The 19,424-nt window shown below is 44.1% G+C and overlaps 1 protein-coding gene across 1 annotated transcript in view; it reads right to left on the bottom strand.

Annotated features, from left to right (window-relative positions):
- Nucleotides 1-19,424, bottom strand: part of RYK (receptor like tyrosine kinase) — a 1,434,429-nt gene that overhangs the window by 669,387 nt on the left and 745,618 nt on the right. Inside the window, exon 5 of the mRNA XM_044070454.1 lies at nucleotides 5,803-5,862. Coding sequence (XP_043926389.1) covers nucleotides 5,803-5,862 — 60 coding nt within the window. The remainder of the gene's footprint in view (nucleotides 1-5,802; nucleotides 5,863-19,424) is intronic.

Raw genomic sequence — 19,424 nt, 5'->3', positions numbered from 1 at the left:
TGAAGGGATTAAAATAAGTCAGCAGCAGCTGTCCCAAAAAGGCTTTTGTTATCCAGAGGAGCATCCAAAAGCTTGATCCTAAAATCATCAGGTAAAGCCTGGAGACACAGCCAAGAATAATGCCTCATCACAAACACAAAAGCAGCAGCCCTCAAAGGGGTATCAGCTGTATCATAGCTGCATTTTATTGAGTGATGGCAACCTAGGAAGTGGACTCCAGTAGGGAAAAGGCAGAAGCCTTTCCTCATCAGAAAAGTCAGACACTACCTTAGAAACCTGGGAAAGGTGGGCCAAAATATGCCTGGTCATATGAGTCTGGTAATTAATGGCCCTAAAAGACAGAGTGGCAGCAGTATCAACTTTCTTGACCAACCTTTCCGTGGCCTAATTATCCTCATCAGAAAGGAGCTTAGTAGATGGTAGCCACTTGGAGGGTTTGTCAGAAGAAACAGATAATACTGAAGGATCAGCAAAAGAACACTTGCATAGAAATCTGCAGTCCTCAGGCATCTTGTAGAACTTATCAGGTTTCTTTAGTGCAGGATGCTGAGAGTCATGAGCTACAGAGGTTGTAGAAAAGGTGTCTAAAAGGGCAGCCAGAACAGGAAGGATAGCAGAAAGTTAGTGAAAATCCATTTGTAGGAGCTCACAGAACCTTTTTTGAATGTCAGAGACCTGGAAACAGTCCCACTTAAAGTAGTCCATCATGTGGGCAATAGTATCCCCCAAAAGGCAACTCTTCCAAGGCGGTGTCTAGACTCAAAGAATGTTCTTCCTCTGAACCACAGTTCAGAAGGGAAAGAATCTGGGAAGAATACACCAGGGATTCTTCCCCAGACTCAAAGTCCTCATCTGAGGATTCCATTTCTGTAGGTCTCTTAACAGGAGTTGAAAACTTGAGGAGTGTCTCCCTGCTCTCACAAGGAGGCTTCATAGCCATTAAAGCATTAAACAAACCCATAGTGACATCCTGCACAACAGGGGAGATGCGCTTCAGTTTCTGTTATTTTTTTTTCCCTCAGGACATCCTCCCGAAAACCTTTAGTGGGTTAGACCCTTCATGAGACTCAATGACAGTGTTAGTTATTTCTTCCATTACTAAGATCTAAGGAATCTCCCTGGGTCCCTCATATTACCAGCTGAGGTTCCAACTCAACGTCAGATACAAACATTGGAAAAGCCAAGTATGTGCAAGAATTTGCATTCATGCCAGTCTCTGACTCGTTTGTGGAAGAGGAATCCGAAGCAAGGACCATGAGGTCCTCAGGCCTTTCACTAGCCTCTAGAAAGATGTCCAGGGGAGACTGGAGAGTAACTCAATCAGGCCTAACCTTTTTGGCTTTCCTTCTGGGCAGATGGCTGCTCTCAGGATGGCAGGATTCCACCATAGCACCCTGATCCAACAGCTTAAGTCAGCGATTCTCAAGTTATATGGACATAGAGGTGAGACAACCATGTAAGGATCTTAGATTCAAATGCATGTCAGACAGAGCACTACATATGGTCATGGAAAGCACCCAAGCAAAAAAATACACTGGTCGTGATGGTCTTTATGCGGAATCTGCCTCCCACACTGACGTTTTCTAAATGACATGAATGCAATACCATACAAAAATAGAAAAAAGAAAGAATATGACCCATGTGGCAATTACCTGAAAATGGCTTGATAACCAGCTCAGTAGAAGGGTGATCAGACTGCCATTCGATAATGGCCTTTGGACTTGCAACAAAGAAGATTGTAGCATCCATAAGTCATCTTTATGCCCTACGCCTTGCATGGGTAGCATACGTGCTATGTATGGCACCTATAAGACTTAAAGACTGTGGTATACTGGCTGGATGTTGGGCTATCCTTGGCAAGAGATCCGTTAAGTGAAAAATACTGCAACAGTTATATGGAAGGACATCGCCATTAAGCATGCTCAGGAATGACTAACACAGAAAAAACAAATTTTGTTCAAACTCAAAAGCAGTCTTGCCTGGTTGGAAATAAGTCGCTATACTAAATATACAAAACACAGTAGGACTGTGATAGTGAGGGTCGGAACTTTGAATGTTGGCAGTATGACTGGTATAGGGAAAGAGCTAGCTGATATGATGGACTGAAGGAAGGTTGGTATACTGTGTGTGCAAGAGACCAGATGGAAGGGGAGCAAGGCTAGGTGTATCGGAGGCAGTTTCAAATTGTTTTATCATGGTGTGGATGGGAGGAGAAATGGCGTAGGCATTATCCTGAAGGAAGAGTATGCCAAGAGTGTTTTGGAGGTGAAAAGAGTGTCGGATAGAGTGGTGTTTATGAAGCTGGAAATTGATGGTGTAATGATGAATGTTGTTAGTGCATATGCTCCACAAGTTGTGTGTGCGATGGATGAGAAAGAAAAATTTTGGAGCGAGTTGGATGAAGTGGTGATGACTATACCCAAGGGTGAGAGACTGGTGATTGGAGCAGATTTCAATGGGCATGTTGGTGAAGGGAACAGAGGGGATGAGGAAGTGATGGGTAGGTATGGTGTTAAGCAAAGGAATGCAGGTCAGATGGTAGTGGATTTTGCAAAAAGGATGGACATGGCCGTGATGAATACGTATTTTAACAAGAGAGAAGAGCATAGGGTGACATACAAGAGGGGAGGAAGATGCACACAGGTGGATTATATCTTATGTAGAAGGGCCAGTTTGAAGGAGATTGGAGACTGTAAAGTGGTGGTAGGGGAAAGTGTAGTTAGGCAGCATAGGATGGTGGTTTGCAGGATGACACTGGTGATCAAGAAGGGGAGGATGAGTGTGAGGGCAGCACCAAGGATCAAATGGTGGAAACTGAAAAAGGGTAATTGTAAGGTAATGTTCAGGGAAGAGTTAAGAGAGGCACTGGGTGGCAGTGAAGACTTACCGAATAGCTGGGTAACTACAGCAGAGCTAGTAAGACAGATAGCTAGAAAGGTGCTTGGTGTGACATCTGGAAAGAGGAAGGAAGACAAGGAGACCTGGTGGTGGAATGAAGAAGTACAGGAGAGTATACAGAGAAAGACGTGAGAGACAGTAACGGCCTGCGATTCTAAAGTAGCGGGCATCAGGGGCTGTGAAAGCGCCTCACTGAGAACCGGTGAACCGGCGACTGACTTAGGAGAAGCTTCGTCGTCGGTTTTGGGCCTCTGTTGTCTTTTTCTTTTTGTTTTCTGTGAACTCCAGTAGTCGGATGGCTATCCGATGACATTTCTGGATAATTAAACCTGCATCCAAAATAGTTTAATGCTAAATCATACAGACGCTTAAGTGCGTTGGTTAAATCTAGCACAAAACCGACAACCTGAAACGTTATGGTCAGGGCCTAGGCAAGGAATACAGTAAGAATGAAAGTCCTTATGAGGTATTTGCTTTCCACAAGAAATACAATTATTAACTTTTTCTGACATCGGTCTGGAGCAAGAAAAAAGTTTCCCCAACGGGGTACTTAGCTTTAATGAAGACTTCGGATCTGAAATTCGAACACGAAAATCTCAGGAGTCGGCCGACTGGCACTTGCGAACTGCTTCTGCTTACTGCTTCTGCTTCGGGCACCGCGCGGCAAGAAAGACTAAAGAAAATGACGTTGGCTGCTTCTTTTATACCCCCGAGGACCTGACGTCAGGGAAGGGGCGACAGCAGCCGACACAGGACCCAAGACTTTGGAATTCAGGCCGACTGAGGGCAACCTGCCAGCAGGATTACCCAAATGCAATGACTGCAACAGTGAAACACGAAGAACATGTACAGGAGAGTATACAGAGAAAGAGGTTGGTGAAGAAGAAGTGGGATTGTCAGAGAGATGAAGAAAGTAGACAAGAGTATAAGGAGATGAGGTGCATGGCAAAGAGAGATGTGGCGAAGGCTAAGGATAAGGCGTACGAACAGTTGTATAAAAGGTTGGACACTAAGGCGGGAGAAAAGGACCTGTACCGATTGGCTAGACAGAGGGGCTGAGCTAGTAAAGATGTGCAGCAGGTAAGGGTGATAAAGGATAATGAGGGAAAGGTACTCACAAGCGAGGAGAGTGTGTTGAGCAGATGGAAGGAGTACTTTGAGGGGCTGATGAATGAGAGGGAGAGAAGGTTGGATGATGTGTGGATAGTGAATCATGAAGTGCAGTGGATTAGCAAGGAGGAAGTAAGGATAGCTATGAAGAGGATGAAGAACGGAAAGGTTGTTGGTACAGATGACATACCTGTGAAAGCATGGAGGTGTTTAGGTGAAATGGCAGTGGAGTTTTTAACTAGATTGTTTAATGAAATCTTGGAAAGTGAGAGGATGCCTGAGGAATGGAGAAAAAGTGTATTGGTACCGATTTTAAAGAATAAGGGTGATGTGCAGAGCTGTAGTAACTACAGAGGGATTAAATTGATCAGTCACAACATGAAGTTATGGGAAAGAGTAGTGAAAGCTAGGTTAAGAAGGGAGGTGATGATTAGTGATCAGCAGCATGGTTTCATGCCAGGAAAGAGCTCTACAGATGCGATGTTCACTCTGAATGTTGATGGAGAAGTACAGAGAAGGTCAGGAGGAGTTGCATTGTGTCTTTGTGGATTTAGAGAAAGCATATAACAGGGTGCCTAGAGAGGAGTTGTGGTATTGTATGAGGAAGTCAGGAGTGTCAGAGAAGTATGTAAGAGTGGTAGAGGATATGTACAAGGGTAGTGCGACAGTGGTGAGGTCTGCGTTGGGAGTGACGGATGCGTTTAAAGTGGAGGTGGGATTACATCAAGGATCAGCTCTGAGCCCTTTCTTATTTGCAATGGTGATGGACAGGTTGAGAGAAGAGATCAGACAGGAGCTGTTGGCTATGATGTTTGCAGATGACACTGTGATCTGTAGTGAGAGTAGGGAACAGGTGGAGGAGACACTGGAGAGGTGGAGATATGCTCTAGAGAGAAGAAGAATGAAGGTCAGCAGGGCTAAGACAGACTATATGTGTGTGAATGAGAGGGAGGATAGAGGAATGGTGAATATGCAGGGAGAAGAGGTGGCGACGGTGGATGGGTTTAAATACTTGGGATCAACAGTTCAGAGTAATGGTGAGTGTGGAAGAGAGGTGAAGAAGAGAGCATAGGCAGGATGGAGTGGGTGGAGAAGAGTGTCAGGAGTGATTTGTGACAGACAAGTACCAGTAAGAGTGAAAGGGAAGGTCTACAAGAGGGCAGTGAGACCAACTATGTTATATGGGTTGGAGACAGTGGCATTGACAAAAAGGCAGGAGTCAGAGCTTGACGTGACAGAGTTGAAGATGTTAAGATTTGCGCTGGCTGTGACGAGTATGGACAAGATTAGGAATAAGTATATTAGAGGATCAGCCCAGGTTGGAAGGTTTGGAGACAAAGCCAGAGAGGCAAGATTATGTTGGTTTGGACATGTGCTGAGGAGGGATGCAGAGTATATTGGGGAAAAGATGCTAAGGATGAAGCTGCCAAGTAACAGGAAAAGAGGAAGGCCTAAGATAAGGTTTATGGATGTGGTAAGAGGACATGCAGGTGGTTGGTGCGACAGAGCAAGATGCAGAGGACAGGAAGAAATGGAAACAGTTGATCTGCTGTGGCGACCCCTAATGGGAGCAGCTGAAAGAAGAAGTACTGTGTGCACAATATGAAATTTTACAAGTTGCATACATGTACATATGACCATACCTAATCCATAGCTAAGCTTTTCAACACCTTTTGACGCCATCAAATTATCTACAATAATGAATAGCTAATCAACAGAAGAAACTGTAATCCAAAAAAAGAGCATAATAAGGCAAAAATGTTAGATGAAAGAAACTGAATGCATTATACTTACAAACGGAGTTGTTGCCATTTTTGCCCGGGTGTGGGAGAGACTTTACATCTTCATTAAGCCCTGTATAGTCAGAAAAATGAATAAACAAATAAAACAAGTCTACAGGAAATAATTTAAAGGCAGCAGTAACAATTTAAGTTAACTGATAAGTGCTCTAACAGTGTAGTGCTTATAAGTCATTTTTCCCAGTGTACAATTCTACTTTATTCTGTGCCTCGAACTTCACAGCCATTGCACAAAACGTGTGTACTCACCCATAATGATGCATCTGTGTTGTGTCTCAGTCCTTCCTTAACCAATGAGGGGTCTCTGATTCAACCTTAGATCTGGGTTCAGCCACTTCACTAAACTTTGGCTCGATAGTTCAAGCTCTTCCCCTTACTCAAAGTCCTCTCCTTAGCCTAGATTATCTCAGATCAAGTTTGTCTTCTAATCACCCTGTTATCTAGAACAGCAGCAGCAACAACGGTAATCAGAAAAAGACATACAAAATAAACCATATTACAGTTAGACTGCAGCAAGGAAAAAAGCCTGGAGCTCACTCAGGAAAGCACACAGGAACCACTTCTAAGGACCTACTAGGAGCCTGAATGTAAACCATACAAAACATGAAGGGTGTTGGAGGGTGGAAGGCTGAAAGAGGATGAAGAGAGAACACAAATGCATTGTCATGGTGAGTACATAATTTTTGTATACCATGCTGTCTTTTTCGTCCATTCCTCAACCAATGGGACAGAGTCCACAACTAGAGATACCCGAGACTGGTCCTCAAGGAAGGCTACTCCAAAGTAAAGCAGAGGCAAATGCTGGCCTCTCCCTAGATAAAATTTCCAATTTGTAATAAGCAATACAGACACGAGCACTGGACCAAGTGGCAGCTGCACAAATGTCATCTATCGAAGCTCTGGACCAGAAAGCAAACGCTGTGGCCACAGACTTTGTGGAATGAGCCCCAAGAGGATTAGGTAATGTCAACCTTCTCTTTTTGTAAACAAATGAAATGCAATCAGTGAGCCATCTCGCTAAAGTTACTTTTGATACCGATTTGCCCAATTTAGCCTTGGAGAAAAACAAATTAATGTTCTGATTTTCTGAAATCTTTAGTTCTATGTAGACAGAAGTTAAGATGCCCGTGTACCTCCAAAAGGTGCAGTATGTATTCCCCTTTGTTGGAAAAACTTGGAAAGAAGCCAGACAGGGCAGACTGATGGACTGGTTTTTAGCACTTTTTGATACCACTTTAGGTAGCACAGAAGGGTTAGTCCAGAAAAACACCCTATCCTTATGAAAAAACAGACAAGTGGCTGGGAAAAAGAGTACCTGGAATTCTGACACTCATCTAGCCAAAATCAACTAGAGAAATGGTTTTCCAAGACAAAAACTAAGTCCATCTTGGCAGAGGGCTCAGGGCTCAAAGGGAGACTGCATCAAAGCCTGAAGTAGCATTGTTAAACCCAGTGAGGAAGCAGGATCCTTAACAAGTGGTCGAAGTAAAAAGGTACCTTTGAGAAAGGCCTTAAACAAACTCATTGAAGCTAAGGAGGAATGTTTTTCTCCTATATAAAAAATTAAAATGGCAGCAAGTTGGACCTTAATTGTAGAATAACTTGCTCCCCTTTTCAAAATGGAGGTGAGACTACAGGCTCATTAGTCCAACCCGCCTCATATATAAGGCTATGAAAAGAAGCATCATGGACATAATGAAGAACATAAGTAACCTACAAATGTTGGCTCCATCACTGCAGCTTTGTTAAAGGAAGGTCACACCTATTAAATCTGGTGGACTTCTTTAAGAAAGTCACCAAAGCAATGGATGAGGGCAAGACTATGCAAAAGCTTACCCTGACCTTGGCAAGGTTTTTGTAAATACCCTACTCAGGCTTTATAGACAAGCTCACTAAATTGGGTATAAACCTTTTTTATCATCCACTGGATAGCTAACTGACTCACTGACAGTACCCAGGAGGTCAAAATAGCTGAGGCCACATCCATCAAGAGGCCAGTCACTAGCAGAGTCCCCCAGGGCTCAGTACTAGATCTGCTCCTTTGTGGCATATACTTCACAACTGGAAGCTAAAGGTTTATGGCTGACACAGTTTAAAGACTATTGCAAGCTTGGGGTTATAATCAACTACCCTGCAGATATTAGCACTCTTTAAAAAGACCCGTCTCTGACTAAAAAAAGGGGCCAAATCCATGGTATTAAACTCAATGCTAAGAAATGTACAGAACATCCAGCAGTGCTAATAGGACTGCTCTCACATCCAGGTCAATAATGTGAAGACTAACCTACAACTTTCACCAAGTGTCTTGGACTAATCTTACCACAGTAATGCTCTCTCCAACCTACCTGGGAGGCATCCATAGTCACTGTAGCCTTGAGTACAGGAAGGATAAAAGGGCGGCCCTGAGAAAAAACTTCTGCATGGGTCCACAAGGCGACATGCTCCCTACAAACCCTTGTAATCCGAATTGGTGCTGTGAGAGGGTGTCATCCTAACGACCTTTGCAATGGAAGCATCCACTGCAGTACCCTCATGTGAAACCTTGCTAAAGGTACCAGAGTTATGGAAGTTGCCATAGATCAAAAACCTGTAAGACTAACCTGGCTGGAGGGGAAGGGAGAGAGAGAGAGAATGAGTGATGCTTGGCTCTGCAAAGTGTTTAACCTTGTCTATGGTAAGCTTGCAATCTGTGCCACTGTATCCAGAAGAGCACCAATGAATTCCAGGACTTGAGTGGGAGAGAGCTGTTGGCGTAGTTCACTGTGATGATCAACTGAAGACAAAGCTTTTGCAAGTAGACCATGGCATGAATCAGTAGAAGCTTGGTGGGAGCAGAAAGGAACCAGTCATCGAGACATGGAAACATCTGGAGTCCTAGCAGTCTCAAGTAAGCTGTGACCACTGAATGCACTTGGTGAATACCCTGGGGGCTGTGGTGACATCAAAAGGCAGGGCCCTGAAAGTACAGTTGTGTAAAATCTTACAACAGTAGATGTCCTCCTGTTCACTGTTGCAGTATTCTTTACAATAGGGATCCCCTGCCATGGGCAGCCGGACGTCCAGCCAGTATACCAAGGCCTTTACATTGTAATAGGTTCACCGTACATAACACATGCTCCCTGCGCACATCATAGGGCATAAAGGTGGCATACGATAATACTATCTTCAGAACTGAAAAGCCCCAGTAGGAATGACAGTCTGAAGACTAAAAAGGTAGCAAGTACATCCAGTAGGAGAAAAAGAAACATGGGGAGAAGAGAGGGAGCAAATACAACAGTGATGAGAACTACATTTATTGTTATGGTTAAGATTTTACACAACTGTACTATGTCATTCCATATCACTGTTGCAGTATTTCTTGCAACAAGGACAGTAAAAAAGCTCAAGAAGAAAGCTGGCAGGAGGTAGGACTAGCAGTGCCCTCAAGGAAACCATGTATGATGGACCTGGCAAAACTGGCTCTAGCCCTAGAAACAAAATCCAACTTACAGTGCAAGTCCAAGTAGCTGCCTTAAGAATAGAATTTATATGCAAGCCCCTGAAAAAAAGCACCAGAAGCCACAGCTCTGGTAGAATGAGCCTTAACAGAAGAAGGAAGGCTTTTCCTATGAAAGGAACAACAAAAAGAAATGGCTTTAGATATCCAAGAAGAAAAAGTTTGCTTGGAAACAGCCAAACCTAAAGATCTAGTATGAAAGAAAACAAAAAGCTGCTCAGATTTATGAATGGCTTTAGTCTTATCCAAATAATATGCGTTGTCTAAGCAAATCCAAGATATGAGTAACCTTCTCACTAGCAGATTGTGAAGAAGTGAAAAAGTGGACAAATCAATAGACTGATTAAGAGACACCTCATTAACCACTCTGGGCATAAAAGAGGGACTAGTACGAACGGACACACTGTCCTTGTGAAAAAAAAAAAGGAGGAACAGCCATCATGGCTTTCAGCTCAGATGCTCTTCTGGCTGAGGTAAGGGCCAAAAGAAGAAGAGTCTTCCAAGAATAAAGCTGTAAAGAAGCTGAAGTTGCAGGCTCAAAAGGAAACGGAGTCAGTTTTTCCAAAACAAAATTCAGGTCCCAGGAAGGAGGAATAGGCTTTCTGGGAGGCCTAATATGAAGGATGATTTAAGAAATTGTTTATATTCAAATCTAGAAGCCAAAGGAGGAATCAAAAGCAGACGAGAAAAAACAGCTGATAGGTGACCCTTAACAGAAGAGTACACCAAACCAGCACTGAGCAATTCACACAAATGAGAGAACTTAAGGGATTGCCACAATAAGTGGGATCCAGGTTATGACAAAGACATCAGACAAAGTTTCTTCCATATGGGCAAATAAGATTTTCTGGTAGTGGGTTTCCTGGTCTCCTGCAGGACCTGAAGTAAGTAATCAGAAAAAAGGTGTCTAAGAGAGATCATAACCCTATCATCCACAATGTCAGTTGAAGAGTAGACAGGTGGGGATGGATGAGAGATCTTCTGTCTCATGTGAGTAGGTTCTCCCTGTGAGGTAACTTGTGGGAACCAATGTTGTCTGGGCCAAAAGGGCATCACCAACAAGATTTTGGAAGCATCCTGTTCCAACTTGGACCAGACCTACAATATGAAAGGGGAGGGAAGACATAAAGAAACATCCTCTTCCAAGAAAAAGAGAGGAGGTCCATTTTCCTGGACAGAGGACATGGGACTCTGGTGCAAGAGAGGAAGTTTTCTGTTCAGACGGGAGGAAAATATTTCTACTTGAGGAGTACCCCACTGGTGGACAATGTCCAGAAACACATCACTGTGAAGTATCCACTCATGAGACTGTGTTATGGACCTGCTCAGAGAATCTGCCACAGTGTCCTTATCTGAAGGAATGTAAACTGCCTGAAGGATCACGTGACACTAGACAGCTAGATCCCAAACCTGAACAGCTAGTCTGCACAGGACATAATACCTTGCCCCCCTTGCTTGTTGATGTACCACATCACTGTGGTACTGTCTGTTGAAGACTTTGAGGGGCTCTGGAAGGAAGAGAGATTGAAAAGCCTAAGTGGACCTGTGTGTTGAGAGACAGACTTACAAGACTATCTGCAAATATATAGAGCTGAGTATATTTTTCTGTATTATTCTGTATTATAGAGCTAAATTGTTGCTTAGATATCTGTTGTCTTAGTGTTCTGCAAATATACAGAGATCAGTATATATTTTTTTGGTTTTATAATTTGCACTCTGATTCCTCACATCTCTGTTGAAACTTTTCCTCACCCGTTCTTGGTTGTAGTAAATTTGGTGGCTTTTGCAGTGCCCGCCCCACTGTAGATTTGATCTAGGACACTCCCCCAGTCCCATCTCTTTACCGCATTCTACCTAATAAACCCTTTCTGCACTTGCTTTTAGTCCTTTTTAATTTAATTACATTTTTTCAAACTGTGTGTGGACTAATATTGCTACATACTCAAGTGTGCCAGCTTGCACTGCATGTGAATTGTTTTTACTACTGTTTTTGCTACTTTTCTGAAAAAAAAAAAAAATTGTAAGCCTGTTTCCTACCTTTCCTGTAATTAGTGTTCCAGATACAGATTTGCTGTATCCAGGACTATTTGTAAGCTTCTGAGCACCCAAGCCTTTCCGTGTTGGAGGGAAGCCTTCTAGCTTATCAGTGGGAATGGTAAGCACTAGGTAACCTGTCTACCACATAAGGAGTGGTTCTGGCCCAGAATTTGTAGTTATTGGCCGTTTGGGCGGTCTTCCTTCTCTCTCAACTTTCTGATTTGAAGGCCTGCATTTGCACTTGTTTCTGTCCTGTAACTCCTGGGCCCATCTCATTTGCTCACTCAAAACAAAAACAAAAAAAAATCTGCTTTTACTTATTTGTGTTTTTTCCTACTTTATTTTGCTTTTGCGTTACCTTAAAAGTACTCAATTGTATTTATTACTGCTTGGTGTAACTCATTCTAAGCCTTTTAGTTTAAGCACTTGGGCTTCAGACCAGTTGTTTTACATTAGGAAGGTTTGTGGTCTGCACTGTAGTGGCAGAACAGGTAGCTTACATCCTTCTAAGTTGGGAACTGCTGATTGAGGGCTCAGTGTCTGTTATTCTAAAAGTGTATTAATTCTGGTTTAAGCACTTGGGCTTCAGGCCAGTTATTTTACATTAAAAGGGTTCGTGGTCCGCACTCTTGTGGGAGGAGAGGCTGGACTCAGCCCTTCTGAGCTGGGAATTTCTGGTTAAAGGCTTATAGTGCCTGCATATTTGAACTGCTTCTTACTGAAATTGGTACACCTTGTTTGGTGTAGCATAGACTAGATCCAGGCATGCTAAATCTAGCTTTATTTGTATGCTTGTTGTTTGTTTGCTTGCTTGTTATTTCCCTGAAATGCTAATTCCACCTAAAACGCGGCTTTTCAGCGCTTCTGTGGATCCCTAGTGATATCTGCATTGCTTACTGTACTTATTTCCTTGTTTCACTTGAAAGAAAGTTACTGTTTGTCGTTTTTGCATTTAGGTTACCTGGCACTTGCTCACTAAAGCAATTATATAAGTCAGCACTAAAATATTAAAAGCACTACACCCTCACAAACTCCCCTTGAGTACCTCATTCCCCATTGGCCTTTTTTTTCCAATTATAAAGGAATCCTCAATACTATTCTAGCATGTCCAAAGGTCAGTTGTCAATCTCCTCTCCGGTCCAGCTGGTGAATCTGAGAATCTTGAGGCAATGTTACAACTGCCTCATGTACACAGACAACCCTCTCCTCCTCCCAACAAATTTCAACACGTGAGAGATGCAACCATATAGCCATACTGGAGGCTAAGCTCTCTCAACTCAGTACTGGCGAAACCAATCAGGAGGAGAAGGAAACCACACTCACTACAATTCCAGTCTCACACAGACCTACCATGACAGCAAACCAAACACAGAAAAACATACTCGGAGGCTCTAAATAAAAATCTGCCTAAGCAGCAGAGACCTCCAAAGCAGAAACCCAAGCAACCGCTACCCCAAAACAAAACACGTGCAATACATAGCTCACAAAGCCAGTGTGCCGAACATTCACAGCCCTTAAGGTTAAACAACACACCTGATACACTTGTAATAGGTGACTCTATCAGGCACACTGACGTCCCGCTCACCAGGCTGAACAAGGAGAAGGTCACGGAGAGCTGCCTGTCGGGCGCTAGGATCCGCCACATAACACAAGCACTCGGGTCAGTCCAAGGCAAGTACAAATATGACTCAGTCATTGTCCATGCTGGTGTGAATGACCTGAGATGTACCTCCCTGGACTACATGGAAAGAGACAGAGGAGCTCTCTGAGCATGTAGCCCAGGCCGGTATGACCCTGACCTTGAGTAGCATCTTACCCTCACCAAGAATGATGCCACAATATGAAGACAAGATGATCAATTTCAACAATTGGCTTAAGTATTGGTGTCATTCAAAGGGGATCCAATGCCTATCAGCCTGGGATGACATGCTTGACAAGCCATGATGCTTCGCTAGGGACGGCTTGCACCGGTCACCCCTGGGCTTTCGGATATTGGCAAAAGCTCTTGCTACCCCCCATAGTGCCTTTTTTAGGCAAGGCTCAATCCACCTCCATAGGTATCACAAGGGATAAGAAACAGAGTAATGCTACTCAACGCCAAAAGTCTAAACCTCAAGATGCACGCACTCGAAACTCTCCTTAGCATGGAGAACATCGATATCTGTGCAGTAAGAGAAACCTGGTTCAAGGCTCCCGAGAGCACCCCAGCACTACCAGGTTATACCTCATACCATGCTTTTCGGCCCCAAAACTTGGACCGAACCAGAAAAGGAGGGGAGTATCAATATTCATCAAAGATACCCACACCTCCAGGTTGGTGGCACAGCACAAGCATCAGAGACTATCCATGTGCAACTAACAGTGGGTAAAACTGCCTTCCAGTTTATAGCCTGCTACAGACCACCCTCCCAAACCCAGGAACCCCACTCGGCCTTCCTGAGAACACTGGAAAATATGAAGGTCTCTCCAAACACCATTATATTGGGCGACTTCAACTACCCAAACATAGACTGGGAGCATTACTCTAGCTCCAACACCCTAGCCTAAAGGTTCCTAGAATTTATAAACTCAAATGCTATGGAACAACTTGTTACCACTCCCACAAGAGGGGAAAACATACTGGACCTGATCATCACCAACATGGGGACTCTATGCTCCAGACCAGAAGTGTATCCCTCACTGGTAAGATCAGACCATAAACTAATCTCACTGGATATTCACATCCGACTCCACCCCCTGCCCTGAAAACCACAGTGAAAAACTTCTCTAAAGCAAATTTCACACTCCTCAAAACCGAGGTGGAATCCTTCAAAGCCCCGGGGCCTGTGGAAAATACAGCCCAGACCGCAGAATCCTTTATAAATGCATTCTATGAACACCTTCAGGAATGCATGGATCATGCAATCCCAAATAAAACAAAGACCCAATCCTCCAAAGGCAGGTGTCCTGTCTGGTGGACCCCAGCCATAAACAAACTATACAATAGAAGGAGGAAGCTACTACATGATAGAGCAAAATCCCAAAAGGGAAGGCATCTCTGATCAGTATTAGCAAAACCTACGGGCACTCATAAAATCGTCTAAGGCCAGCTTAGAGAAAAATTGCACAGGACACTAAGGATAATCACAAGGCTTTCTTTAGTTATGTTAGGAACCTGGGTGGGAATTCCCAGATATGCTCAGAATTAGTCCAAAATGACAAAAAATACACCGAACCCACAGACATTGCCAACATCCTAGCTGACAGGTTCAGCGCAAACTCCTCCCCCCCACCAAAGGGCAAATATCTATCCCAGCAGAGTGCTGCCCCCCTGACATCTCATATGCTCAGGTAAGAGCTGCCCTCGCCAAAGCAAAAAACACAGCATCAATGGGACCAGACGGTGCCCTGGGCTGCGTCCTACATGAACTCCAAGAAGACCTAAACCCAAACATAAAACTACTGTTCAATCTCAGCCTTACTACAGGATATGCACCCAAAGAATGGTGTACAGCAACAGTGGTCCCTCTCCACAAAGGTGGTGCCTCAACGGATCCTGGAAACTATCGCCCCATAAGCCTGACTAGCTTGGTCTGCAAAGCTATGGAAAGGATCATCATGGACCTCATAAATAAAGATATTGGGGACCTACAGACACTGGATCCTACCCAGTTCAGCTTTGTTAAGGGCAGATCCTGCCTCTTAAACCTGGTTGATTTCTTTGAAACAGTCACCAAGGCCATTGATGAGGGGAAGGTGGTCCACACAGCCTACCTGGACCTCGCAAAAGCCTTCGATACAATACCCCACTCGGGCATTATAGATAAGCTCACCAGCTTAAATATAAACCCCTATGTCACTAGATGGGTTGCAAACTGACTCAAGGACAGAACCCACATGGTTAGAACTGCTGGAGCCATGTCAGACTCCAAACCAGTTACAAGTGGCATCCCACAAGGCTCAGTCCTGGACCTCTCTTGTTCGGTATATATTTCTCGGAGGTACAGGCCAACACGGAAGGACTGTGGCTGACCAAGTTCGCAGATGACTGCAAACTGGGCGCCATAATCGACTCTCCAGCCGACACAAGCATCCTCCAAAAGGGCCTCATAGAAACAGACAACTGGTGCCAGAGCCATGGCCTCAAGCTAAACGCCAAAAAGTGTATAGTCATCCCCTTTGGCAAAAACAAAGTGCCCACAAATTACCACATAGGTGGTAATCCATTAAGTACAGAAGAAGTAATTAGGGACCTGGGGACCCAAGTTGATAGCAATCTCTCATTTGACAACCACGTGGGCAAAGTGGTTAGTAAAACATTTTATATAGCCCACCTAATCATGAAGGGATTCACATCTAGGATCAGGGGAGGTCATTGTGCCTTTTTACTCATCCCTCATCAGGCCCATAATTGAGTACAATGCCCCTTTTGGGATGTACCTTACCAGACACCTGCACCAACTGGAAAGACCCCAAAAGTACCTCACCAAGAGGATCAAAGGGCTCAAACAGATGCCATATGCTGCCCAGTTAAAGAAACTCCAGCTCTACTCAGTGGCATACCGCCTGCTCAGAGGCGATCTGTGCCTGACGTATAAAGCCATGTCCAACCCAGAATTAATGGACATGCTGCACCTCAGAAAATCCAAATCCCATCTAGCTAAGTGCTCGAGAGACTTGAACCTCAGCACTGAAATAAATAGGACATGCTGGAGGGACAGATTCATAACCCAGAGGCTCCCTTCACTCTGGAATAAAATCCCAGTCCAGGTTAGGCAGAGTCCCTCATTGACTCTCTTCAAGAGGAATCTTGATGAGTGGATGGGAGATCGTAGGTTTACCCCGGGTATCACTTCTGTGTCATTGTTAGACAGAGGCACAGTATACTAACCTTGAAAAAGGGCATAGCAAAATTAATTTAAAATGGGTGGCGAAAGCCAAACACACTCTGGCTAGGCTTATAAATGCCCTAGGGCAGATAGCCTAGTATGAACCTATGAACCTATAAGGGCTCTCTTCTCTGATATTGACATAGTTCTCCTTTTGTCGAAGAATCCAAAGGTCCTGCACTTTCATGGAACCAAAGGAGGCCCCCATTCCCCATCTGAGGCATCTGAAGACCATTCCCTGAGAGGGGACTAAAGGGTGAAAATGAAGCCCTGACTTGATGGGCAACTGAAGAATTCACCACTGAAGTTTTGGCTTGAGACAGGGGAGAATGGAAACTGAAAAATCCAAAGGATGAGAGTGCTGAAGCACTAGAGCTTCCTTGTAAGAAGCTTGACCAGAGGAAGCATAGGAATGGTGGAAGCCATGTATCCTAGAGCCCTTAGAAACTCCCTGATTGTAACAGAGTCCAGAGGAGGATGAGACTGAAAGAATGCAATCAGAGTTAAAGCCTTGGGAGGAGGCAGATACATCAGCACTGGAGCCATCTGGCACTTGCACCCTAGAAAAACATGATCCAAAGGAGTCAGGAATAATTTTTTGGAAATTCACTGTAAACCCTAGGCTTTGCAGGAAACAAATAGCAAAGTGAAGATGCTAAAGTGAGATCTCTGGAGAAGAGACCTGAATGAGCAGGTTGTACAGGTAAGGAAAGATCCATACTCCCCTCATGCTGCAAAAAACTATCACAGAAGCAAGGCTTTTGATGAAGACTCTTGGGACAGCAGAGGTGAAAGGGCAAAGCAGAGAACTGAAAATGCAAGGAAGCAACAGAGAAACATAAAAACTTCCTGAAAGGGGGATGAACATGGATATGCAGATGGGCATTCTACAGATCCAGGGAAATCAGAAAAGCCTGACGTAAAAGAACAGGAAACAAGGTTGGAAAGGACAGCATCCAAAAGGGAGGAACCTTCAAAAAAAAGTGTTTAGCTGAGAGCAATCCAGAATGAGTCTCCAGGTGCCTTCTTTCCCTTGAACCAAAAACATTCTGGAGTAAAACACCTTCCCCTCTTTGAACAGCTGGAACTTCCTGAATTGTACCTTCAGACAAAAAGACCTAAAGCACCTCTGGAGAAAGGAGCAGCTATTCCCGAGGAGGCTGAGGAAGCCCCCCCCCCCAAATTTCCAAACCATATAATATCCTTGGTGGATAACAGATAGAGCCCAGGAATCCTGAGCGATCTTTAACCAAATAAGACAGGGACAGGGAAAGACAGAAAGAAATGTAACTAAGAAGAGGGGCAAGGATAGTCAGACAGCACCTGGCTTGTCAGGAAAAGGAGGCTTTTGAGCTGAAGGAGTTTGAGTAGACTTAGCAGGAGAAGCTCTTCCACCACCCTTCTTACCTTTGGAAGGAGAATGAGACTGTCTTTGGACAAAGGCAGGTTTGTTAGGCTAATGTCTTTGAAACCTGGGAACAAGTGAAATAAAAATATGTTTCAAATCCCTTTTCCCGAAGGGACTTAAACAGCTGAAAAGCAGCAGCACCAAAAATATATTTATCTAGAGGAACATCCATCAACTTTGCCTTAATATCATCAGGCAAAGGTTGAAGTTGAAGCCAGGAATACCTCAACACAGAACCAAAAGCAGCAGCCCTAGACAAGGCATCAGTGACTTGAGAAGTCGTCCCCAGTAAAGACAGAGCTGAAACCTTCCCCTCAAGAGTCAGGAAGATCTCAAATAATGTAACAGCTCTGAGAAAGAAGAGCTAAAATATACCTGGTCATATGGTTCTGTTAGTTTAAAGCTCTAAAGGCCAATGTAGCAGAAGTATACACTTTCTTACTCAACCTCTCCATAGTTCTGCTGTCCTTGTCAGAGGGAAAGAACTTTGTGGAAGGCAAAAGTTTAGATGATTTATCAGAAGCCACAGACACAACCAAGGGGTCAGCAAAGGGGCACCAATAAAGGAATTTACAATTCTTAGGCATGTTATAAAATCTATCAATTCTCTGGGAGCAAGGGGCAGGGAATCAGAAGCCTGAGAAGCTGTGGAAAAAGCATCCAAGAAGGCAGCAAGAACAGGAGGGACAGCAGAGGGCCTAGAAGACTATTTGAAGAAGCTCATACCTCTTCTGGAAATCAGAGACCTGAGCACAATCTCACTTAAAAAGCTCCATCATATGGGAAACTGTCACCAAAAGAAATCTCCTCCAAGGGAGAGTGAATCTCTGAAGAACAGGTCAAGGACTTCATCAGAATCCACATCCTCATAAGATAAAACCTGCTCCACAGGCATCTTAAAGGGGGTAAGAAGACCAAGAAGAGACACCCCCCGAGGAGGCTTCAGAGCCATAAGGGCATTAAAGAAACCTTGAATGAACTTTTGCTATTAACTGCGAGGATCTTTAGGAGGAGCAGAAAGTTGCTTGGTTTTCTGCTTCTTTAAGGGGACATCAGCCCTAAAGATTTTGGGTGGCTCTGACTCCTAACAGCACTCAAAAAGCAAAGTAGGTTTCTCTTCTCTGACCAAGATTTGAGGAACTCCCTAGGCCCTTCAGAAATAATCAGCTGTGGCTCCCCCTTAACATCTGAAGCAGGCATCTGCAAGGCTTCCACAGACGTCCAAGAAGCCGGATCCATGCCAGCCTCTGAAGCGGTTGCAGCAGAGAAATCCTACTGAAAACCTGTGTGGTCCCCTGGACATTCACTAACCTTGTGAGAGACCTCCAGCAGAGGTGGTACAACAGAAGAATCCAACTGAGTTTTCCTGGTAGTCTTCTTCACTGACAGCTGACCCTCAGGCTGTGAAGAGTCTTCCACAGTACCTTTAACGAACTTAAGACATTGGTCTTCTAAAATTGCTAAAGACGACAGCCGACTACGCAAGGTTTCAGAACAAACCCCTGACAAATGATTTAAGACGTATAGTCGCAGGAAGCACATGATCAAAACAAATACTGCTCAAGATGATCCTTATAGGGAATCTGTCTCCCATACTGGCATTTCCCCTTTCTAGATGACATGAAACCAACAACCAAACAATAGAAAGGAGACATGAAAAAAATCTTAACAGGGCACTTATCTGAAAAGCAACTTGTTAACCAGCAAGCGAAAAAGAGTTCAGGCCGACAGCAAAGTATTTCTGAGGATGGTATGTCCATACATCACCTTAATGCCCTATGCCGTGTGTGTGGAGTGGCTTTGGTATA

This window comes from Protopterus annectens, chromosome 4.part1 (assembly GCF_019279795.1).
Source record: "Protopterus annectens isolate FY-2018-M chromosome 4.part1, PAN1.0, whole genome shotgun sequence".
NCBI classification, from domain to species: Eukaryota; Metazoa; Chordata; order Ceratodontiformes; family Protopteridae; genus Protopterus; species Protopterus annectens.
This window is presented reverse-complemented; position numbering and strand designations above follow the sequence as displayed.